Source organism: Sceloporus occidentalis, unplaced genomic scaffold (assembly GCF_023333645.1).
Source record: "Sceloporus occidentalis isolate IW3139 unplaced genomic scaffold, rSceOcc1.0.p SCAF_5, whole genome shotgun sequence".
NCBI classification, from domain to species: Eukaryota; Metazoa; Chordata; class Lepidosauria; order Squamata; family Phrynosomatidae; genus Sceloporus; species Sceloporus occidentalis.
Window position 1 is genome coordinate 35196859 of NW_028316985.1, and position 26457 is coordinate 35223315.

The 26457-nt window shown below is 40.4% G+C and overlaps 1 protein-coding gene across 2 annotated transcripts in view; it reads right to left on the reverse strand.

Annotated features, from left to right (window-relative positions):
• Positions 1–2916: 2916 nt before the first annotated feature.
• The window catches only part of CBX7 (chromobox 7), a 32681-nt gene continuing 9140 nt past the window's right edge, over positions 2917–26457 (reverse strand). Inside the window, exons 3-7 of one of the 2 annotated variants that reach the window (XR_016281521.1) lie at positions 22462–22527; positions 21294–21360; positions 19409–19751; positions 15606–15736; positions 14907–14974 (exon numbers count right to left, since the gene is read on the reverse strand). Coding sequence is in view for 1 of the 2 variants with exons in the window: in XM_089528217.1 (XP_089384343.1) it covers positions 14817–14974; positions 19409–19751; positions 21294–21360; positions 22462–22527 (634 nt within the window). In the remaining variant the exon portion in view is untranslated. Of the gene's footprint in view, positions 14975–15605; positions 15737–19408; positions 19752–21293; positions 21361–22461; positions 22528–26457 lie in introns of both variants that reach the window. The other variant, XM_089528217.1, reaches the window with a different exon arrangement.

Genomic DNA, 26457 nt, shown 5'->3' on the forward strand with positions numbered 1-26457 from the left:
GGAAGCGTGTCCCTGTTGGTGCTCTTGGACATCTCAGTGGCTTTCGATACCATAGACCATGGTATCCTTCTGGAGCGCCTAGCAGAGGTGGGAATTGGGGACACTGCGCTCCAGTGGTTCCGATCCTACCTCTCTGGGAGGTTCCAGATGGTGCAGCTGGGAGACGTGTGCTCCGATAAGAGGGCCCTTACATCTGGGGTCCCTCAAGGAGCCATTCTGTCTCCCATGCTTTTTAACATTTATATGAAACCGCTGGGAGAGATCATCCGGAGACATGGGGTGCGGGGTTATCAGTACGCTGATGACACCCAAATAGTCTTCTCTATGTCTCCGACTGATGCAGTGACCGGGGATGGTATCTCTCCTCTTGTGGCCTGTCTGGAGTCGGTAATGGGCTGGATGAGGGAAAACCGACTCAGTCTGAATCCAGAGAAAACGGAGGTGCTCGTGATAGGTTCCCCTGGCCCAGGGATGGCGGTGATTCCACCTGTCCTGAACGGGATTACGCTTCCTGTGAAGGACTCAGTATGCAGTCTGGGGGTGCTCCTTGACTCGTCGCTCCACCTTACATCACAGGTGGATGCGACGGTCAGGAGCACCTGTCATCAGCTTCGGCTGATACGCCAGCTGTGTCCCTACCTGGGCCGGAGGGACCTTGAAATGGTAGTACATGCTCTGGTAACCTCTCGCTTGGATTTCTGCAACGCGCTCTACATGGGGCAACCCTTGTACCATACCCGGAAGCTGCAATTAGTGCAGAATATGGCAGCCAGACTGGTTACTGGCATACCCAGAGCCAGTCACATAACACCAGTGCTTAAAGATCTGCACTGGCTGCCAATTCGCTTCCGGGCGCAATACAAGGTGTTGGTTATCACCTATAAAGCCCTAAATGGCTTGGGCCCAGGATACCTTGAGGACCGCCTCTCCCCATACAATCCGCCCCGCACACTCAGAACATCTGGGCAGCAGCTATTGAGGGTTCCAGGGGCCAGACTAGCCTCCATGTCTAGGAGGACTTTTACCATCTCGGCCCCGACCCTCTGGAATTCCCTGCCCATTGAGCTCCGCTCGGCCACCTCCCTGGCCCAGTTTAAAAAGGGGCTGAAGACCTTTCTGTTCAAACTTGCATTCCCTGATACAGGCCCCAACTAGTCTCCCCCCCCCCCCCCACGTCTATGCCTATGTCAGCAGCGGCAAGCTGGCTTGTATTGTTTTTAATGTATTTGTTTTTATTGAAAGTTGTAATTGTAATTTTGTATTTTATAGTGTTGTGCACCGCCCTGGTTTATAGAAGGGCGGTATATAAATAAAAATTTTATTATTATTATTATTTATTTAACAACAACAAATTCAAGTCACTCAACATTTTTCTGATCATCTCTCTTCCATCAAGCTCTGTCCAGTAAGTATAGAAACCAGGATGACACCATAGAAAACAAGTCTCATAATCTAACTATTGCAGACATTTTCTTTGAACTGTCACCTTTATGGACCATTTTGTCCAGCAGTGTCAGACTCACTATTTCAGATGCTAGAGATCTATCCTGTGCAAGCAAATTGTTTAACAGATGATCAAACTTTCAGCTACCTTAAACATGTATATTAAAAGAGCTACATGGCTTGAAGTGGAACCCATGATGAAGACCTCACATTTGATTGTTGGAATTAGGATTTAGCTCTTTGACCCCACTGCAACTGCTATTCACTATTTGTAGCAGGGGCTTTCCTGTCTTTGCAAATAGCACACATGCCAAGAGATCATTCTGACTGGAGGCAAAATGTTAAAGCTCCCCTCCCCATGATCTTGTTCCTGCTATCAAGGATATCTATTTTGGCCCTCAGTCATTCATGGTTTACTCTAAGATGGCATAGGAAGCCTAAACTCCAGAATGAAAGTAACCCTCTGGGACAAACCTTCTTCCTCTTGAGCCTATTATTTAATGTTTCCCCAGCTTTTCTTTGGGTCCCTGATTCCTTCTTAAAAGTTGACACACCTCCCTTTACCTGTAGTAACAGCTTTTAAGTAGAATATTCTTGGCATTTTTGGTTCTTCTTTTTTGGCTTTTGGCCTCATTCATCACTAGAATATGCCCCCCAAGAACTTCTCTGAGATTAAGTTTGGAGTGTAGTGGAGTCTCCTTCTTTGGAGGTATCTGACCAAATGCTAAATGTGTTTATGAATCCATTTTACACTGGGTTTCTATTTTGTCTTGGTTTCACTTACCAGCTCACCCTTTCACCAAAAATACACTCGAGATGTTTGAATTGTTCTGAATCCTAAGGTGGTGCAAGGTTGCCACTGCAGAAAGCACAAGCCCTCTTGCTCCAGTGCTCTTCAATAAAAACAAACAGTTGGACAGGTCACATACAGCCAGGTGCTGACAAAATTTGGTTTGGGTAGGAGGCAGTTTCTTGGAGATATAGCCTGAGCTGTTGAAAGAAGCTTGATGCAGCTTCACCTTACCTAGTTCCAGTTACTGTGGAGAGAAATGGTGCTTGTCACCTTTGCCCCATGGTCACCAATATTAACCTACTTTTCCTGCATAACTTCTTTCAGGAGCTTGGAACAGAGACAATGAGTATCCCAGCTGGCCAGGGATTTAACACTACTTTGGATGTTTCTTCCAAATCAAACATTCCAGCCACACTAGTACTGGCTTTGCACTATTCCCCAGTAATATCCTCAGATATTCCTAGGGGAGTATCTACTTATACACACTATATTACCAAAACTTATAGAAAGGTGTTTTGGACACCAGCCCCCCCAAATTTCAGTCACAGAGCTAATGGTAAGAGATTATCAGAGTTGTAGTATAAAACAACTAGAGGATAAAATGTTTCTCACCCCAGAATAAATTTACCAATGAACAACTTTAAACTATTATGGCCAAAGGAAGACACAGAAACAGGATGTTAGCTAAATGTCAGTTTTCATTTAATGTTTTTTGATAATCTTATTTGCAACATTTACCACATAAATCATCTAAATAAATAGATGCTGTATAGTCTCTTAACCATTATCAGTACAAAAATAAAGCTGCACATTGCGTCAATTAGAACTTGCTCAGACCCTCTCATTTGTATTACAATCTCTGTTTGCAGCAAACACTCAGTCACAAAAAGGCATTAAAACTTCGATTCATTTTAAATTTTGTTTTGAATTTGTTCATCCCCCCACCCAATACATTCAGTTAGTCTATACAAAACAAAAACAAGAAGCTCATTCTGTGTGCAAAGGAAGCTTTCGTGTGCAAAGATTAATTTGGACACCATGTCAAGAAGATACCAATTCAGATATCATGCCAATAAGGAGGAAGAGAAAGAACACACCCCACAACACGCACACACAACAAAATTAAAATAAAGCAATGCCTCAGGGTTGTTCCTCTCCTCCACACATCATGATTACTCTGTCCCAAAGAAAAGGAGAATATAGAATTCAACAACACAGTTCAGACTGGCATCTTGGAGAACAAGCAGTGCAAACAACAAGGAAGAACAGAGCTGAAACCCTATTCTACAGGATATGGACTTGGCACTAAAAGAAGACTTCATTAGACATTTATAATGCCCCATTTTGATATCTTTATAATGTTCCATTTCATACAATTTTCCCAACCCCCTCCCCCAAAAGCGCTCACCAGCTAAAGAAATAAAAGTCATTAAGAAAAGTCTTCTGCACATTGCTTACGGCCCTCCCAGAAGCTCGACTGAGCCCTACTCCCTTAGCTAGCTATTAAAGTGCAATTTGTCAAGGAAAAGGGAAAAATGAAAAAGGATGCATTAAAATATAAATTTTGTATATATACACACACACCTATATAAATGTCAACACATACAAACGGAAGTGATCCATGATGCTGCATTTGATCAATGGAGGGGATGTATCAGGAACAACTTATTGCTGGAAAGTGCTGGGAGTTTAAGAAGAGTTTGGAACTGTATCCAATTCTTGTGAAGGATTATAGTTGCCTTGCCTAGAATGGCATTCCCAGTTGTGAAGTTAAGCCTGACATGCTAGCCGAAAGATGTGAAGTGAAAATATAAGAATCTATGGTCTGACATACCTAGATCATACCAATGGTGCTCCTAAACATCACAGAAACAAACATTTACTGTAAATCTTATCCCTATTTACAAAAAAAGAAGTTTTATTGAGTTTAGTGGAGTTTACTTTCACATAAGCATACACAGGATTGTTGCCTTGGTGTCTTAGAGAGAGTGTGCCCTGTGGAAATATGCTGGTTGGTTACCGGACATATTCAAAAGAAGTCTAGACTGCAGACAAATATAACCATTGGTGTGATCCTGGCATTAACCTGCACCTGTGTCACTCATGACACTGGTTTTATTCTGAACCACAATTTCTCTTTAAATGGTGAACCGTGTCACGGAACAATTCAGCAGTGCTTTGGCAAAAATAAGATCTGGATCTTGATTCATAAAAACTTTGGTTCCAGGAATATGTTTTCCTCTTACTGACAGAATCTGTTTGCCTTCCTTTCTCCCACCAATTCTGTTGCTTTGCAAGCTACAGACTAGGACAGGATCCCCTCAAGCAAACTGACACTTGTGCAGACCTGAAACTCCCCCCTTTTCCCATTTCTTGCCACCTCCTTGAATCTGTTTTTTCAACTAAAAACTCACATTTCGAATGCCAATTCTATTTCACATGAATGGTGCTTGCTTCGTTCTACTTTTGTGTTCCGGACTCTTAGGACGCGTGCATCATTTAAACAGCATACCTCCAAAGTGACCTGAAGCAGCTTTATTTTGGCAGTCTGTATGGGGCCTATGATACCTTTTATACAATAGGTGGGAATCATATGGCCCTCTAAATGCACAGGCAATGGTGAGGAATTCAGAGATCTGCAGTCCAACAATATCTGAAAGGCTCCATAATTCCCACCTGGCGCTGTCTGGGTGTGTCTGCTCAGAATGGCTACTGGGAACCGTAGAACGCAGAATTACCACCCACTTTTCCTGCTATAAACACCAGTGACCTGTACGGTCGTAATCCCACAAAGATTACGTCACGTTGGCCTGGGGTTGTTCGGACACCTATCTCACAAATTCATGTTAATGTAACCATGAGTAATTATCCAAGTTCTCAGGTTAATGTAGGGAATTTGGGCCAACGTCGACAAGTTGAGGAGGACTCGGGAGAAGCCATGAGAGAGAAAATAAAAAAGTTGGAGAAAACTATTAAGTCATTGACAAAAGAAAATAGAGTGTTACTATCTTTAAATATGGACCATGTCAATGAAATCAAACACTTGTATGACTTACTTAAAATACGCAGAGAAAGGCCAGTACGGAAGTATAGTTCCAGTGATTTAGATGATGATTAGCCTAGAGTAAAAAGCTATTTTGGGGGAAAGGCAAGAAAAAACCAAACTAAAACAAAGAAAAACATCCAGTTTTTATGTTAACGTGTTTGGGTGGGAGGGTGTGATATGTGTTAAAGTTTTTTGTTATTTATATGTTAAATGGAATTTTATATGTTATTCCTGTATGGGTTCAGCTGTCGCAAAAATGGCAAGTTGGTCCTCACCAAAAACATATACATATGGAAGTTTTGTAACAGCTAGGATCCAATCACTGTTTAGTTATCTTACCCTTGTTGATGCAACACTCATCTCAACTAAATGTGCACAGATGCCTCAAAAAAGCATCAGCATGACTAGACAACAATTTATGAGGTCTTCAACTTAGTCTATATATAGTGTACTTATAATGCTCTATTCGTTACAAATATCATGTCATTAGCTTTAGTTCCTCTATTGCTTAAGTTAGAATCATCATTATTTACCCATCAACTATCAATCTATCGATTTCTAAGTCCTGTTATAGCAATATGACCCCATTTCTGTTTCAAATATATTTCAACCAATTACCAGTCTTTCAAATTCTTTCACAGTGAAAGTTGAAGATAAAGTTGAAGATAAATTAACAACCAAAGATAATGGGAATAGAGGCTGTATTAGGAATGTATTGGGATGACTGTAAGATTGAATGAGTTTTAAGGATTGAATATCTGGGGAGGCTGTTATTAATAAAAGAAGAAATGAAAGAGTGATTATGATAGAAGGTTTCAGCAGGTCGTAGAAGGGATGAGTAAGTAGTTGTAGCTATAACTAGGTAGCCAGAGGGAAGAAATGGAAGCAGAAGAAGAGAGGGAAAGAAGTAACAAAGAAAGAGAGAGTTACGAATCTGCAGCTTAGAAGGAGTAGATAGAGTTATATCAACAAGCCACAAGAAGATGCAGAGATTTCAATTCATTTCTATGATGTTTATATAAGGGTGAGGAAGTAGGCGTGTAGGTCAAAATGTATGCCAATGGTTAAAATGTATGTTAGTGTATATGTTTATGTTTGTATATTTTCTATATATATATTCAATAAATTTTATTTTAAAAATGTATGAGATCAACATATTAATTTATATTACTATAGGTCATACCAGCATAAAGTAGTGGTTTGAGAGCTGGGCTAGGATTCTAGGAAACCAGAGTTCAAATCCCCACATGACTATGGGAACCTGCTCAGTGGCCTCAGGCAAGTTACACTCTTAAGGTAAAGGTAAACCCCCAACCGGGAAGAAACCTTGCCAAGAAAACACTGTAATGTGGCATCCCTAAAGCAAACTTAAGTTGGACTTAACTTAGAAGTCATACAACTACAGCAACAAGGCTGTACTTCTGTTTTTGATTAATTAAAAGAGACAGATTCCCCCTATTTACAGCTTACATTTGTTTATGCCCACTGGCATCTCTAATAGTACTCATTCCCGTAGTAGCTCAAAGCCAATTTTTGCTTTCTCAATAATGCTGAGAACATCAATATAAAATTCCATATTCTCTTTGACATAGACCATGAGAGCAGGCTGCTCACAGGCAGCAGTTATACACATATTAGCATGTTAAATTGAAACATGCCCCCTTTTCTTAACATACCTTTTCATGCACATTGCTCACATGTCAAAAATAGTCAAACAGCTCCACAACAAAAACTAAGTGCATAGAGGGGATTACTGGACAATGAAAAATACATTACTGGATTCAACTTGGGCTAGCTGAGTAGCCACCATAACAATTATCTAAAAGACTATTTGTTTTAGACTAATCACTTTGGCGTAATTTTACAAAGTGGGCCATATTTGTTGGGAGTGATTGCAAGTTTGAAATGTTACTTTCCTAACAATCCTATAGTTTGCTGAAGCAATGGATCCCAACCCTGAATAGTATAGCAAGAATATTACTAGAAATGGGTAAACACCAGTATAAATGTATCATAGGTCTGGAGAACAAGAAAAAGTAATACCAATGTACTGTCCCATGTAATGATCTAAGGACACTTTTTATGTGATCAAGAAGGTTTCAACTGGCTGATTTGCTTTTCATAGACATGCATACTAGAACAACAACTGTTTCAAACATCACCCCTATGGATCTACCACTCTTGTCATCATCTTGACATACATTTTTCTGTGTAGGGAAGATGGTATATGTAAAGAATTTAGAGCTATTTAATAAACCATTTAAAAGTAATTAAACCTCTTCTCCCTGACCCTTCCTCCCTCTCTTTGAACATGTAATATTCCCAGAGCAATTGTACCAATATGTATTATTTATTCATCAAGATAATGAAACCTCTGCATATTTGATGTTAACATATCAAAAGTGGTAACCATTTGCAGTTGAAGAGAAGGCAAACTATGTACAGTACATATATTATTTTAAACTTGGAATTTGTTTATACCATGTAACATGGTGCTTTCCTAAGGAAGATGATATTCTGTAAAGTGCCACAAAACATTTCCTGCTACAGCCCAACACTGATTTCGGTTTTAAAAAATAAGCTGAAAATAGCCTTCTTTGCATACTTGAATTATAACATGTTAAAATCAGGCCATGCATACACCGGCCACATTTACATCAACAGTACCACAAGCCCTGTTTCATTCTTAGCTTACAAATCTTAATTAACTACAGTCGTCCCTCCCATTTGGTCTCACCCATTTGCGGATGGCAAGCAGGGAAGGACAAAATGGTGTGCACGCCAGAGTGCATCACTATTGAAATCAATGGTAACTTGAATATCAGTGTTCTTCTGGATTTGCGGGTGGTGGTGGTCCTGAATGGATCCCCTGCAAATCAAGAGGGACAACTGTGTAGGACATTGAAATTCAAGTATCACATAAAGCTTTCCATTTCTGGTTTGTTTTACTAACTTGTGCAACTGGTTAAGTAGACGAGCTGTGGCCATTAGCAGATTGCACATGCACAGGAGTATCTAGCAACTCTGTCTTATCATTGTGTGTCAAGCTCACCAGTCTCTCTAATGTGTTCTTCTATTCTTGTTCAGATGCATTTCTTTTCCTGCTCAAAATCATAGAATAGGACAGCTGGAAGGAATCCTAAACAATCATTTAGTCTAATCCTGCAAACTATGAATTTAATGGATGGGCTGTTTGGAAATAATTTCAAAAGTTATGCCCTCCCCCCAAAAAAGAAGGGTGGGTAGTACAGAACTGAACAGTAAGCCACTGAATATAAGGAAAAAGGCTGAAGGAGGGATTCATTAGGTACTACTGAAGAAGAAAATGTTGCAGCCTAATAATGTCCTAACAAAGTGTATTTTTGAATCCCATTTACACATGGTTGACCTTCCATTGCAATACTTTAGCCTCAAAATCGCAAGGCCATTGCATGACATACATACCCTGTTTCCCTGAAAATAAGACATACTCATAAAATAAGCCGTAGCAGGATTTCTAAGCATTTGCGCAATATAAACCATACCCTGAAAATAAAACATAATGATAGGGCTGTCATGGAATGGAAGGGGGCGGGAAGGGAGCGGAAAGATTGGGGCCAATGGTTCTAAAGGAAATGAAGTCGTAAGAAATTCAGGATGGAATTCTGGGTTTAGATAGTTATGACAATGTTCCAGAAGAAGATGATTTAACTATATTTGAATAAATGTAGATTGTTGTACCATACTTAATAAAAATAAGACATCCCCTGAAAATAAGCTATAGTGTGTCTTCTTGAGGATAAATAAATATAAGACAGTGTCTTATTTTCGGGGAAACACAGTACATGATACCCACTGCTTTAAAATTAGGTGCTGTTGCTAACTGGAGCCTATATGAATGCTTAGTTTAAAACATACAGGCTCAGATAGGCCATTTTCTCCTCTTCAAGATATTTGATGATTTCATCTAAGTAACATTTTTATTTGTATCTCCTTCCAACTTTTGCAAAATGGGGGCAAGAAAAGCAGATTCTCTACTTCAGCATAAAACAGAATTACTGACTATCAATACAACCACACACTGCCCTGGAGGCATGTTATCACACTAGAAACAGCCTTTTGTTCCTAGTAACTAGAGACACTCCAACTTCAATATATTCCTAAATGAGTTTGAAAAGGGTGGGGAGGAGCAAGAGCCCTATTCAAAACCTCTTTTCACTTAACTAAGATAAGCACAATTGAAAGAACACAGATCTGGGTTACAAAAGCCACTCTCAATACAACACCATTTCAGACTGCCCAGAAGAAAGGGAAGGGGGAAGTATTTTAACTTCTAAGGCTTTCATTGTGGAAATTTGGGGTGGGGTGGGGGGAAGAGAATAGCCCTGTTAGTCTTTTTCAGCAAGGAGTATCATGGCCTCTTAATGACTAACAAGTTTCAGTTGTCATAGGCTCCAATAGCATAAGCCAGCTTCTTCTTGTATCTGATGAAGGGGCCAGCAGCCCATGAAAGCTTATGCCAAACAAAACTTGTTAGTCTTTAAGGTGCCATAAGACTCCTTTTTGTTTTCTTCTAAGGTCGATAGTGTAATTCTTAATATGTTTAGTAAGACTTTGATTTTCCACACAAAATAATGCATTGTTCTGCATCACAGCCTGAGTTTCAAGAGAGGCAAACCATGCCATAGATATGTCAAAGACAAAATGAAGCATCCTTTTCCTTCCACATCTCTCCTTTTATTCCTAAAAGCATAGCCTGAAATCATTGTAAATTTTCAAATCAAATAATAAATGAAAACACCCAAGCTGCTATGGACAGAAGCACTGGCACTGGGAGTGTTGTGATGGACTGGAGACAGTTGCTGAGACATGTAGCAGCACATCTGCAGTAAACAGTGCAATAAAGCCTAAGCTGGAAAAGAATAGGATACTCCTACTCTAGTTGTCTGTGCCAACCTACAACAGGCAAACTGTAAGCAGCTGCCTCTAGAATTCCTTACTAAGCCTGAGTGAACAGCAAAACAGAAAGAAAAGGGGAAAGTAAATTAGCCTGCTTCACCAGCTACTCCTATAGCATGTTACAAAAGCACAGATCTATGAGTCTGGCCATCAAAGCACAAGTCCTAAAAAAAAGTGGAGGATGGTGTAAGAAAAAGTAATTCCTGGATGCATTTTGGAAGAAGCTTTCAAATGGTTTATAGAAGGTTCAAAAAATTTTTGTTTACTTATCCAAGGCTTACCTGATCTGGTTGCTTCATTTCATACATTTATACTGTTAGTTTTGAATAAAAACTTTGGTTAAACATATTGAACTACTCTTCCTTCTTTGTGGTATAGGAACCTAACCCTATTCTTACCATGCTATTTTTACCTCTGGTACAAGGAATATGTCTACTGCAGTAACTGAGATATACTTGTATTTAAAGAGAAGAGAAACAGAGTTTTAGCTATTGGTTAAAAGAGAAGGAGAACATTATCTGCCTATAGACTTTTACTTAACAGTCATTCCCGTAATCTAGAGAATGCTAGATGGGCTAGTGGGAATCTTCAGCCTCCATATTAGACTACAGTTCCCAGAATCTTTGTGGGAAGTTAGGGCTGAGGCAAAAACAATATACATTTGTAGTGTACATAAAACCTTAAAGGAAGAAACTAGCTCAAAGAGAAATTAGGTGACTAAACAAAGCTTTCTTTCTTTCTTTCAAAAGGTCTTAAGTTAAAATGTAATCAGACATGGAAACATATAGGAAGACAAGCATTTCCATTTGCAAAACAGCTTAAAACTGAATATGTACTTCAGATATCATGACTACAGTGAGTTTTCTAAATTCTAAGAAAAATGGAAACATGAGTATCTATCTTGAGGACAGGGTATCATTATATAATGTTGTAACCCAGTCATTTCTGGATCTAAATCCATAAGGAGTTGGATTTTCAGATGATCTCTGTAGCTGTATGGCTTGAATAACAGAAATGAAAATTAAAATGTGAGGCATTTCTCAGCATTATTGCCTGCCATCCTCTGAAGCCAGTATTACAAGCAGAGCCATTCAAAGTAGTGACAAGTTAGCAGCCAGTGGCAAACTGACTTCATAAATTCAGCTTCTGAAACACAGCTTGTTACTGTACCTCAGGTACCTGAACTTTCAGAGTGAGGCCATTTATTGATTTCTGTCAAACATCTAACCAGTATAGATCTCTGTTCAACAGATCATCAATGGTCACAAAAGTTTAAGTATTTACAAACAGAAGAAACAGAGCTTGGAAATGTTACTTTCTTGAAGTCTCAGTATCCCTCAACCAGCATGGCTAGTGGCTGTACTGGCTGCAAGATTCAGTGTAGTTCAAGAAAATAACTCTTCCCAAGTTACAAAAAAGATACCATGAAAAAGATACTGTTATCCTTAATGCATGGACTAAACAGAGTTCTAGTGCAGCACAAGGAGTGTTGCAGCTCTAACTTTTTGTAAGATCTGAGACTAAAAACTAACTAAAGAACTGAGATTTCAGGACATTATTCCAATGTACACGTTTGCATATAAAATTTGTTGTTTTCCTCTACTCTCAAGGTTATTCTAAGGACAACATGTAACATTTTCAAGCTCTGTTCTTCTTGCTCTGTTAATGCTTCCCAGAAAATGGAACATTTATTGAGAGGCACCCCAATTACCCAGATGTGCTATTCTGAAGCCTGATGGAAAGACAAAAGAGGCCAAAAGAACAGATTGAGAGATGGGAGGGAGGATATCCTACTATAGTCCACTCCACTCTCAAGGAGCCAACTCTCCTTTGTTACTGTGAACAGTTTAAAATATCATGATTTATACCCTTTGACCCCACAATGGCACCTCTTCCTTTAAGAACTCTGGAAAAGAAAAAGGAAAAAAATCCACAGAAGTTGCACTGCCCTTAAGCAGAGAGAAGCCATCTTTAAAGTGGTAGGTGACCATTTTCTATAGTACCGTAATATTCCTCAAAAACCTAACTTCAAGTCTATATTAAAGAGTTGCGGGCAAACTGTGCTTAAGATTCTCAGCATGATTTTAAATTTAATTTCTATAAATCTCCAGAGTATATAATTTCACACATCTGGGAGGAGGTTTTTTTTGTAAGGGAGAAAGATGAAGACAATAAATAAAGTGGATGCTGTTTAAAAGCTGCACTACGCTCAATGGGACATACTGTGAAATAATTCTGGTTAGGACTGCAGCCTTGCTTTCTACCTTCTCAGTTTCATTTTCCATAGGAAGATTTTCCCCCCTCTGGAACTTTAATTTGTTTAAATAAATTTAAAGAAACACACACATACACACATAAACATATGCTAAAGCTATACAATCCATAGAATACAACAATTCCTTTTGAAAACAAAATCAAAACCACAAGGAAGTCCAGCACAAGTTTCAAGGCATTAAAGTGCAAGACAAGGCTCTGTGGAACTGGAAGCAGCTTCTCCCTGGCAAAGGCAGAAATCTTCATGGAGAGATATCCTTACCAGAATAGAAAGACACACACAAGGGCCAGAGAATTGGAAAGGAGGAGAGATAATCAGGGGTAATCTATCCCTGTAAGAGCAAACTAGAAGTGAAAGGATTTTGCAAACCACCTATATATGTCTTCCAACCATAAGCCCTTCTACCCTCCTCATCTCCAATGTCTCTGATAGTGTACTTTGACTAGACAGGTCAACATTGGTTAGAGTCCATGTCTATTCATGGCCTAAGCCATCAGCCAAAAAGACAACTGCTACATTTTTCTGTCTCTGTAAGAACACCCTCCACTCCATCCTCCACTCCTGCTTCTAATAAACCCTAAGAGCCATGGCTCCAAGCCAAGTAAAACACTAGTTTCATGTCAATGGGCACTAAGATCCCATCAACTGAAATAAGAACATAATTTTAGGTTGTGTTCTTTAAAATTATCTGGAACCTAACAAATATTTTACATACAAGAAAAGAGAGATTTGCAACACTTGCTTGGTAGTTGTACACAATGCGACACTACCACATTGATTACTCACCAAGCAAGACCAGTTGCAGCAGATATTTAGAATTTTTTTTTAAAAAAAGTGTTTTCAATTATTTACATATATAAAATTACAATTACTAACAACTCCATCCTTGGTCAAGATGTTATGACTCCAAAGACAACAGAAGATAAGCATGTACAGTTACAGTGTGCTAGCTGCTAGTTATAGTGGCTTCATTCTTGTACCATTGCAATTATTATTCCAGTGGGACCAATACTGGCTTCACTTGGGTGTCCAATACTGGCTTTTCATTTACCAGCTGCTACTCAAAGATTAAATCTGCACTCCATGTGTGCCAATGCACATCCAACAATTCAGTTCATCTTCAGTCTCATGGGCCCTCCACATTTATGAACACAGATGGACACAATCGAGTTTTCATTTGTGGATGGGTGGAATTCAGATTTCCTATGATCAAGAATCCTTTCCATGTCCAATTGCCTGCTAAGAATTTTTGCAAGTCTACTACAGACTTGCTGGGTGTTACAGTTGATTCTGGATACCAAAGATACATGCTTGTGGCTGTAAAATGCAGGAAAGGTTGATAGTGGCAATTACTGAAGTTGATCTGCTGATAAGCCACAGATTGCTTAGGAAAAAAGTCTCAAAATGACTGATCTAACATGATGGGATGAATAAAAGCAAGACAGGCTTTTCTCTTGCCAATGTGCCTGGTCACAGCAGCATTGCTTTTTGCACTTCTATTTCTAGAAAAGCCTAATCAGGGAGGGCACCAATGCAGGTGTTCCACTGAGAGACATCAACAAGCAATCCAGTATACTAATCATATAGCCAAGCCTCTCAAATTGTTTGTTGAAGCCCTGTGGGTATCAATATGCCACATCTTGTAGAGCTCCGGTAAGAAAGGCAGCATTAAAAAGCCATTCCAGGGGAGAAAGGACAATTATTTTTCACAAATTTCACTAGGAAGGGAGTGGATCAGGGATGTGCTTTGGCAAGGGAAATGAACACTGAAACATGGAAAAATACAGGTAGTGTCTTCCCTATTTCTGGACATTCACCCCAAGCCACTACATGAATTGCAGACAGGCTATAATTGCTAGCTATAGGGCACAAAAACTCTTCCATAATGCACTGAGAACAAAAAGTTTGCCAACGAAAAGAGCTTCAGTTTCCCAGATCGACAAAGCAACAACAGACAGGCAATATATCTATACACTCACTCACTCTCTTGAGATATATATAGTTATATATCTTATAGTAAGAAATGAGGAAAAACACAGGCACCCCCACATTGCCTTTTTATGTTTTGTTTTTGCGTACAGTATTTGGAAGGGGAGTAGTGAAGTAAAGAAAGAGAGTAAGTGAGATCAACAGTCAAAACAAAATCAAAATCCTCTGTAAACATCTGTGAAGGAAAATTTTCGGATTTTGCTTATTAAATAATATGAATATAAGTTGCCCACCCTAGAAAAATCTGCCTGGGAATGCAGGAGATGAAAACAAAAAAGAGTAAGTTCCCCAAATATGGAAAACATAAAGAAAATATGAATAAAATTGGAGACTCAGAACTGGATGCTTCGGTCTCGGAAGAAGCCCTCTGCCATTTGTGCTTCTCTGAAAGTCACGGTAATGGAGTTTGCTGTGATGTCTGTCACTGTCACTTCATTTGGGGGCAGAGCAGGGCTCCATGAAAGGTTGCCTTCTGTTGTCTCTGAACCCACTGCAGAAAAGGAAGAATGGAAGATAACAGCATGTGAGACAGGAAAGAAAAAAAGTGAACGGAACACAAAGAGGAATTAAAAATCTTCTTCCTCATGGAACAGACCAACTAAATGCAGTACTGACACACTTAACATAGTGGAGGAGAGCCAGAAGAGAAAATAGTTCAAAAGAGGCAGAAAGTACACAACACAACACACATACACACAATCTGGGTACAATCATGTAGTTTCAGTAGTCAGACTAATATTGCAATGTACTTACATCACCCCTAGTCTATTCCCAGTCCAGGCTGTGCTATTCAGTACCAAAGAAATCTTATCCAAGCCTTTCCATTAACACTTGATTGAAGAAAAATAGGAACCCCCTACAATACCATCAGAGGAAGGACTGACTGTTATACTTTTCAAAGCCCTCAAAATGAGTGTCCTTGTGAGTTCATGCAGAAAGTTAATTTCTCTCTCCTTTATATGAATTAAACAAGTTTATTGCCCTATATGGTCCTAGCAAATCCATCTCATAGTGAAGCCTTCTCACACATACCTTGTATAAAAAAGAATAGCAGTACTAAACCCCATATCAAAATAGATACATGGATTGGGGAGGGAGGCCTCCATTTTCTATTACTTTACCTGTTCTGCACCCTCCTCCTGTCCCACCTAGCGATGGAATGAGGGCCCTTTAACTGGGTATTCCTGGCTTCTCCCATATCCGAGATGTGTCTACTCTCACCTGAGAAAGACTCCATTCTCCCCGACACTACCTGGAATTCCCCAAGTGCGTACATGTAGAAGGGAGAATGAAAAAACAAAAACACAAGGTTTACATTTCTCTACTAGGCTCACCAACTACACCCCACGGGGCTACACAACCCTACAGCCAAATTTTCAAGGCACCCAGTAAATTTTCAAGGCATCCAGTAAAATAACACAGCCATCTTTTATTAGCAGATTAAAAGAAGGAAAAAGCCACTGTATCTGCAACTAGGAAAAAATTAAATCCATGTTGCTGTTTCCAAATAATCTGAGCAGAAATCTCAAAATAAAATCATTTTTAAATAAATCCAGTCAGATTTAGGAATGTTTCCATCAGCATTGCAGACAATGTATGCTCTGCAACAGGTATATTATCAGGATATTCAGAATGGCTTGTAAGGAAGCTTAAATTGCTTTGCCCACCTGTGGCAGCACCTTTTGCTATACCCACCTGCCACTGTTTAGGCATTCTCCTTCTGCAGCTGGCATGCAACCATGATGCCCACTGCTTCCCATACTGTGTTACTACGCAAATTCACTTTGTGGGACAAAGACCATTTTCTCCCTATAGATGGAGCAACCTATATTTTCCCCACAAGTTAGGGGATATCCTGCCACATGATCCTGAAGTGAACTCTGTTGTTAAATGCTACGTCAGCTACTTTAGATCTGTTTTAAAAACAGCAAAGCAAAACCAAGAAAACCACGTGTACAGGAGTATTCAATTCAAGTTTGAATAACTCTCTTCCAAAAATACTCCCTCTTTGTTCTTGTGGATCAGCTTCCACAGATTTTGACTCTATATAACTAATGAGGCTTGCATTGCAATTATGCTTTTGCAGGATTATTGATCAGGGTGACACCAAAATTCTAAAACTCAAAGTTGAAAAAAAACAAATAAAAAATCAGCAAACCATTTAGCCAACTAAATAAAATGGAGTTTATATGGCAATTCTATAAATACACAAAGCTGTCAGATCAAACCACTGATCCAGTTAGATCTTTACTGTCTATGGTCCTTCTCTGGTCCCTTTAGCTTTCTCTGTCAGAGAGCTCTGGTGCCACAATAAACAACATTGAGCTAGGGCAGTTAAAGCAGTCTCAAAGTGCATCATTTCTGCAGTATTTTTTGGACCTATGTTGACTAACAATTGCTCCCCAAGGTGTCAGGGAATAGTTCTTTCCCCAGGATCTGCTTCCTATGAACAATAAGATGACAATAATAGTAAAAACTAAACAATTATATTAATTCATTAACTGTGAAGTTCTTATTAGAGGGCCAGGAGCAGGAATTATCTATGCTGGAACAGGAATACAACCTATGGAGGACTTTGGAGCTACAGGAAGCCTGGTACAATATTCCATCCAATATCCCACAATCCTCCTCAAAGATCTGCATGTGGTATTACTCAAAGGAGTGCTTAAGATCCAATGTCTATATGTGATCCGAATCTCTGTGCTGAAGCACACAATTAGGTATTGCAAGCAGAGCATAGTATTGTAAGAATACAAACCAACTGTATTTTTCTGTTGTAACATAAGCCTTGTATCCAAATACCTCCACAGAATTTTTTAAAAAAGTATTTGTATTTAAAACTATTATAATTGTAAATTATGATGATGATGATTATTATTATAGTTTATTTTTATAGCGCTGTAAATGTACACAGCGCTATACGTACAAATGATCAAATCAAGTAATCTAGTCTTTAAAACAAGTCATCTAGTCTTAAAGACTACCAAGGTAGGCTTTATTGTCTGTGGATGATGCCTAGTAAGCTTAGGAGCTAGAGCATATACATCTGGTTTTTGAAGCAGGATGATCAAACACCAGAGGTGGAACTTCATCAAGTTGAAAAGCTTCTGCTTCTTGCCCTACTCTATGGCTAACAGAAGTAGTTTTTATATGAAGCAATGCGCGTGCGCACACACACACACACACACACACACACACACACACACACACAGAATGTAGCCTTCTTGGCACACAATCCATATCACCAGGAGAATATTCCTTTGCAAAGCACACAGCATGTATGTGCACAGACCTGCAAGGGCAGTTCCCTGGGTCTCAACATAATAGCTGATCAGCTCTCTAATATTTCCCCAACTTTACTCTATTCCTCACTGGGAGGGCAAGTGGGGTGGGAAATTCCCAGTGTATGGGGCTTTGGGGAAAGGAGAGGGCACCCCTGGGAACCTTCAGGGATTGGACTTGGACTGCTTGTGGGCCAAATGGTGTCTGAGGGCAGGAGAGATTCCCCTCTCTTTGTGTACCTAACAACTGACTTCATCACATATGTCTACACTACAAAGTGTACATGGAGTTTATAGAAGGTACTTTTACAAGTCTAGACAAATAAGTCTGATAGTTGGAGTTCAGGGATAATGTAGATCATCCTCCTCCAACCTCATGTGTTGAACTAAAAAGCCATAATCTATTGTTATCTGGAAAATAGATATTTAATTCTAACGTATCTGGAGGCTCCTGAGTTGGAAAAGGCAGTTGCAGACAGTTCTCTGCAAGATATCCCTAGTTTCTCATCATTGGTGTCTTCAGCTATAATTCCTAAATCTTTTGGAGGGGTGGGGGACAGAGTAACTTTTAAACTAATTTGACAGAGTCATTTCCAGTTTAGTTTTCAGCTGCAAAACAGTCATTTTTTTCACTTTTTCAGGTTTTTCACCATTCTGTAGCAGTTTGGTCTATCCCTTCCCCAATCCAGGTGCTTCAGGGATTTGGGGAGTATACACAGTGGGTTGGCCCTATGCAACCCAAGAGCTGCACTTTCACCACCCTTGTAAAGCTAACAGCTTTAACAAGTGGTTCTCCCATTACAAATAATCCCCCATCAGATGGAATCCAGGTAAGAAGCATACCAAGTAGCCCTTAAGGATCCTTAAATGCGAATAGGACAGGAGTACAACATGAAATGTTTCAGGAAAGAGATGCTTCTTACTGCTGAAATCTAAATCTACCATCATTGTTTGGGAGGATATTTTTTCATTGTGTCTTTTAACAAGTGGCACAGGCAACCAGCCCCATACAAAATATAGCTGGCTGGTGTTGAGATTCAGGGTGAACACCTCTCACAGAGCACTAAATCTGTAACAACCCTTTCAGTGCAGCTCATGGGCCACATGAGGCCTCAGTGCCACTTAGTTCTGCCCAGAAATTAAATTAAAAACTTTAAAAACAATGTTTCACCCAAATATTGTTTAAGAGACATAGGATGCATTTTTGCTGCATTTCTGGGTCCCCCTAGGTCTGGGCCTAGGGTAGGCCTTTTTAAAAACAAAACAAAACAGGAAGTGACTTCCAGGTCATTTATTTTTAAAAAGGCCTAAGTGATCCAACCCTGCCTCCCAAAAACATGCCAAAAATGCCCCCAGTGTATATGCAGGCATTTTGGACAAAAATGGTTTTTATAGGAGTGTGTGGCAGGGGTGTTGCTTTCCAAAGTGTGTGTGTGTGTGGAAGGTAATGTGGGCCCCTAGCCTCCAGCAATTGCTTTAAGTCAACCTGCAAAAGGCATCTAGGTAGGGTGTTCTGGCAGCAGCCAAATGGCTAGCCCCAAAACTACATATTGAGAACGCAGCAGTCAAGGAGGCAGACCTAATGTGTCCAGGAAGCAATCAGAGATGGGTGCAGAAAAGCTGAAGATGTGATCCAGCCTTACCCTCTTTGCTGGCAGGCTGAGTGGCCTCATCCCAGTCACTGGGAGTCTGCCTGTCCTCCAATGTCACTGGTTCCTTCAGGAAGAACTCCCGCCGACGGTTCCGATTCTCCAGGCTTGACATGCGGGTGAACTTCTTCCGTGAAAGTCGCAGGTATTTCTGGTTCTTGCTCTGCTTTCGAAGTGGGAAAGGCAGGACTGCACCCCCACTTTTCTCAGGCAGCTCTGTCTGCCCTCCTTTACTCCCTGCTAGATTGTTTCCTCCCCCTCCAAACCTCCGTGACAGAGAGAAGCAGAGTTTCTCTTTCCCTTTGTGGGTGCTCCTCAGGTCCATGCTATACAGCCTCTGCAAACAAAGAAAAGCACTCTGAGTGTAACCACTTTGTAATGTGCTTGGGTTTACAAAGACATCTGCAGTCTCTCATAGGCCAAGATCCCCATGGGCACATAGCTCCACATCCTTTCATTTTCCAGCAGCTTGCTGCCAAGCCCAAGGAAAGCCTCTGCTACTCTTGGATACAGGTGGGGAAAGGAGAGAGTTAATTCAGACCAAAGAGAAGCAGGTGGCCTCATCTTGGGGGAGGGAGTGCACCCATTTTTTCCTTCCCCCCAAGAGGAAGGAGCAGCCAGATGGAGCCCCCCTCTTGAGGCCTGATGTGGAAGGTTTTAGGATAGAAGGCAAGGGCAAGTGAATAACCTTCTGTGTCCTATCCTAAAAAAGGGACTTATGCATGCATAAGTCACTGACAGGATAGACTGTAACATCCTCTAAAGCAGTTCATTCTCAGCCTTTGATCTCTCAGCTATTTGGGAATTTAGCCCTCAGAATTCCTGTCCATTGGCTGTGCTGAGCAGGGCTTCTGTGACTTGAAGTCCAAAACATATATGAAGGATCAAATGTCAAGAACCACGTCTCTAAAGCAGGGGTGAGGAACCTGCAGCCCTCCACTTTCCATCCTCCGACAGCTTGATGAACAGTGAGGCAGGATGGGAACAGTAACTCAACATCTGGATGATCGCATGTTCCTCACCCTCATTCTAAAAGGATTTGGTGTGTGTTTTTGTTCAATACAGAAGATGAATTTTTATACATTACCGTATAGGAATTCTTGAAACTCTTTGTAAGGCACCAATTAAATGAGCCCAACATTTAATCGCTCCTCTGAATGTATGGCTGTGAGTGAGGCATCTTTTTAACAAAAACTTTAATCCAAATTTCAAATCTGAAAGCTAGCTTTTACAGTGTGCCCGCGTCATACATGGGCACCTTTTATGCAGCTTTCAGCTTACGCTGAAAACTGCACCAACAGGATTGCAATGGCACCTGCACCACGCATGTCATGCATGAGCCCCATTATTTTCAATGGGGTTCGAGCATATACTCTATTTGCCTTACGTGGAGGGGTCTGGAATGGATCCCCTGCATAAGGCAAGGGAGCACTGTACAGTCGGCCCTTCTTATACACGGATTCAAGCATACACGGTTTGAAAATGTTCCAAAAAAGTATAAATTTACTTTGATTTTCCATTTTTTATAAGGGACACCATTTTGCTATGTCATTATATTTAATGGGACTTGAGCATACACGGATTTTGTTATACACGGGGGATCTTGGAACCAAACCCCAGCGTATAACAAGGGTCCACTGTACTTAATATTTTCTATGTGGGGAGGGGATGAACTACAGCTGCCTTTTTCAGCCCTGGACCTCTAAGTATATATAAACTACAGTTCCAGTCACTCCTGAGCAAAGCCTAAGATTGGCCATGTTGTTTATAGCTGGTGGGAATTGCAGCACTGCAATATCTGATATCCTAAATATGGAAGAAGTACTGTATTACATTAGTAATGGAACTTAGTAATGGACAGCATAATCCAGCATATTACCTGCAGCAACAGGCGCTTGGGTTTGGGGCCCCTCTTTCTGTAACCTGAGGCACGCTCTCTCTCTTCCCTGAGGAGACAGAAGAGACTTTGCAGTTAATCTGTTAACACAGGACAAATACCAGCAAGGTTCCCCCCCCCCCCCCCACTGGTGTTATTTACACATTTCATAACACTCATGCATGTGTGAATATGAGTCAGGGTGAAAAGGGTTTTACCTGACTCAGGTTGGTAGTTAAAGGTATTTCTGTTCTTGACAACTTAATCTAGCAACACTTAACAGAGATTATTTGTTGCTGATTTATGGTAATCCTATGAATGAGAGATCTCCAAATCACCCTATCATCAACAGCCCGGTTCAGGTCTTGCAGACTCAGGCTCATGGCTTCCTTCATTGAGTCTATCCATCTGCAATGTGGTCTTTCTCTTTTCCTACTGCTTTCTACCTTACCAAACATTACCGTCTCTTCCAGTGAATCATGTCTTCTCATGATATGTCCAAAGTAAGACAGTCTCAGTCTTTTGATTTCTAAGGAGAGTTCATTAAAAACCCAAAATCCCTAGCCTTGTTGGCTGGATATGATGGGAGCTGGAGTCCAAAAATATTTGGATAGTTTTCACAGCTAACCTCTGTCCATTAGCAGAAGACATGTGGAGAATGTTGACTTAGATGTATCCTTATATCTATCCAGCAGTTGCATAGACTGGCCCCTTCGCAAAGGGTAGTACCACACATTTCTCTAGTAAAATGTATCTTGGGTCTTAGTGTCTCAGCAGCCAGAAATAGGGTAATTTCTTCTTCTGTTATGTGAAGTACCATACCTGTACTGTAAAAATGTATACACTGGGAAACCCTTATGTAATTAAGATATAATGAAGAGGTGCAGTATGTGTGGTCTTTCACTTATTGTTGGAGTGACACTCCCATCATCTCCAACCAAAAAGGCCAATGATGAAGAACAATGGGAGTCTAACATTTAGAAAGCCACCAGTTCCCCATCCCTGCTGATATGCAAGGACTTCTGCAGCATAAGTAGCATAATTACCAATTCTCCTTGTCCCATCTGGGCAGGAGAAATTGCTGTTAGTAGCCTCTCCCTGACAGATTTTTTATGGAAATGCAAGACAAGCTTGGATTGCTCTCCCCAAAAGAAAGAGGAAATATTCTTACTTCTCTTCATAAGCCATCACCAGGCGAGGGTCAAGAATGTGATCCTCTGGCTCCCATGTGCTGTATCTAACAGAAAATATTAGAGACCATCAGAAGAGCTTTTGATAAAGAAGACTTTTGCAAGCATTGCCAACATTTTAGCAACTGCCCCTTCATCAGATGGAAACAACTGAACACTAAAAACTGCATTCCTTCTGTTCTTTCCAAACTTACTCAAATTTTCGGGGGGGGGGGGGGGGTGGGAACCTAGAAAGAATGGAGGCATTTTGAATTTAAACATTAAAGGTCTAAATGAAACAACATTGTGATTCTTGGTGGCCAGAAAAATAGCTTTAGAGCCACTCCTGCACTAAAGGCAGATTGAAAAACTAGACAGCTAAGATTTAAAGATACTAGAGTTTTTCTTGTCAACGTGGTTAACAACTTTAGAGCTGTGAAGCATGACACATTAAGATTTCTTTTTTTAGTTCCACAAACTGTGAGCTCTGAACATGAGGTATGCAGAAGTATTTTTATCCTGCCTTTACATCCACTATGTATCCAACAGTGACTTGCACATAATATATAATAAAACCACATAAAAGCCAGTACATAAGAACAGCCAGCAGATACAAACAGTACATCACCACAAAATAATCAAGCAGGAACATCGAACAGAATCATTATTTCACAACCTAAAAGCCCTTTAGAAAAATACAATTTTAGCAGGTGATGGTCAAAAAGATGGACCATCCTTACCAAAGAGTTTTGTAACTTTTTCCCTGTTTTAGATAAAATCTGCTGTATTGGACTACCCACCATATTTTGTATAGCAGAAAGAAGTACAAAAGGAATCTGAGAATAATCTAAGCAGAATCATGGGGCAGAAAGCTAATTTTGATATATATCCTAACCTCAGATAGGTCAAGAAAGAAGGAACAACTTCTATTGGAAAAATGGAGTCATAGCACTGTGAAGTCAAAGGCTTTCATGGCCGGCATCCATAGGTTTTTGTGGGTTTTTCAGGCTATGTGGTCATGTTCTAGAAAAGTTTCTTCCTGAAGTTTCACCAGCATCTGTGGCTGGCATCTTCAGAGAATGCTTGCCTGGAAAGGAATTGGGTATGTATATACTGTGTGACGTGGGAAAGGAGGAGTGATTTGCATGTGTATTGTTTGTTGCTAATGGCAGGCCTCAGGGTGGGAGGGTATGCAAAAGAGGATTACTGTCTGCTTGATTAGTGCTCATTGTCTGCTAGGAAACCCCTGACCCTGGGAGATTTCTCATTTGCATTTGCTGAGTCTTCATCTTGCTATTTTTCAGGACTGGTAGTCAAACCTTGTTTACTTTAAGGGTTTCCTCTTTCCTGTTGAAATTGTCCAGGCATTTGTGGTGAAGCAATGTTCGAACAGGGCTGTGATGCTTCTGGAAAAATCTGTCAGATGAGTGTCATGGTATCCATTATGGGGACTTTGGTGAACAGGGAGACCACATCAAAGCTGATTAATATGTCTCCAGGTTTTAGTTCAAGGTTATTGATTTTTCCTATGAAGTGAGCTGAGTCCTTGATGTAGTTGGGGGGGGGGTGTCTGTCCTACATGGGTTTGTAATTGTGTGGACAGAAACTTGGTCAAGTCATATGTGGGGCATCCAATAGCACTCACTATGGGTTGGAGTGGAATGGAAAATACTGTTTGAAAACACTGAAATTCTGGACCATGCCAACCACTACCATGTAAGGATGCAAAAGGAAGCCATTGAAATCCACAAACACCTGGACAATTTCAACAGGAAAGAGGAAACCCTTAAAGTAAACAAGGTTTGGCAACCAGTCCTGAAAAATAGCAAGATGAAGACTCAACAGATGCAAATGAGAAATCTCCCAGGGTTAGGGGTTTCCCAGCAGACAATGAGCACTAATCAAGCAGACAGTAATCCTCTTTTGCATACCCTCCCACCCTGAGGCCTGCTATTAGCAACAGAACAATCCACATGAGACAGTGTTGCCAGTTTTTTCAAAATGACAATAAGGGATGGTTGAAATTAATGGCATACTGGGTTGACATTCAGAAAGTAGCTATTAACAAGTTTCAGATCTACTTTTATACTAAATGAAAGTACTGGTTTCATTTTCCTTAGCCATGTGTTTCTTTGTAAAAGTAATATTATACTGTCCATGTTCACAAATTACTTGATACTTTATGGAGGGCCCACACCCCAAAATACCGGGGCCCACACCCCCAAATACTGGATTTTTAAGCATCTTGTTCAGTGTATATAAAAAGAAAAACTTTCCAGCCCTCAAACAGGGGGCATCCCTTATAATAAAGGACACCAGGCAACCCTAGTTATAAAGGATACCATATGCATTTGGAGGGAGTTGCACAGTTTGGATTTTATACAGTCGGCCCTTCTTATACACGGATTTTTTATACACGGATTTAAGCATACACGGTTTGAAAATGTTCCAAAAAAGTATAAATTTACCTTGATGTTCCATTTTTTATTAGGGACACCATTTTGCTATGTCATTATACTTAATGGGACTTGAGCATACATGGATTTTGTTATACACGGGGGATCTTGGAACCAAACCCCAGCGTATAACAAGGATCCACTGTATATGCAGTTAGGTATCCCTGAGTACTCAAAAAAACCCAAGATCTTTTGGTAGCCTTGGTCTAGAACTCTTAAAAAAATAATCTCTGATAACATATTAAATGGGTAGATTACAAAATGCACATATAAAACAGTGCAGATCAGGTATTAGGGAACTGGGACTCAGGTGGCATCTTCACTGCAGAAATAAGTTTGATACCACTTTAACTGCCATGGTCCAATGCTATGGAAATCTGGGATTTGTACTTTTATGAGACACTTAGCCTGCTGTCAGAGCGTTCTGGTGTCACAACAAACTGCAAATCCCAGGAACCATAGCAGTTAAAGTGGTGTCAAACTGGATTATTTCTGCAATGTGAATGCAGCCTCAAAGGGTCTAGGCTGAAACTTTAGGGATGGATTCACTGAGAAACCTTCTTAGGCAAACTAGTGTCCTCCTGGATGGATTTTTCCCAGCTTGAAAGGCAGGATATTAAACATTTCAAGGTAAATCCATTGCTCAGTCTTGAGTTGGGTCAGAAATTAAGTGAAATGGAAAATAACAACATTTTGGTTCATACACCTGCCTCGAAGACAAGCTAAAGCAGAAAAGTATTTTTACCTGCCCTGAAGCTTAGGGAATGAAGCGTTATGTTAAATAAGCCAATATATTTACTTCAGACGATGTCTTTCACATCCTGCTCTCAGGGGAAGGGCAGAGTTATAAATAATCTCCAGCTTCATTTTCATCACTTCTTATTCAGTTTCCATTATTAGTCAACCTTTTCCTCCCCATCCCTACTCCACATCCAGTCTCTTCATGCCAGCTAAACTGAAAAACATCATTTGGGCAAAAGAGGCTTTATGTCTGCTGTCACCCTGGTATGGGGAGAATTTCAGCATCTGTCTGAAAGCAGGGAATGAAAGGGAGGCTAAGGATTTCTGGGGGAGAATGACTGACAGGAGGAAGGAAGATCAGGAATTTGTTAGCATTTCAGAAAAGATGAAGACTCCCTATGGGTGTTGCCCATTCCTCTGCAGTTCAGCTTCTGGTTCAACTGCAGTGAAAAAAACACTGCATATAGAAAAACAGTGCTGTCCGTCTGCCACACAAACACAGAGGCAAGACTGCAGCAGAACTGCAGACCACGCATTCTGGAAAATGCAAGTCACGTGGCCACTTTCCTCTTTCCCTCCTCCCTCTCTTTACTTCAGATCCAAGTTGTAAACAAGCTTGCAGCTGACTCAGAGCCAGAACCCTGTCTGCCAGCTCCAATAGCTAGAAGGAACAAGCAGGGAGGGTTTATTTTTTGGTGTGGAAGAAGGCACATAGATGGCATGGAGGCAAGGGAAAAGACTGGGGGCGAGGAGGAAAAGCAGTTCTTGAATCAGGATGGCTTGTCTTTTTTCCTTCTTCTT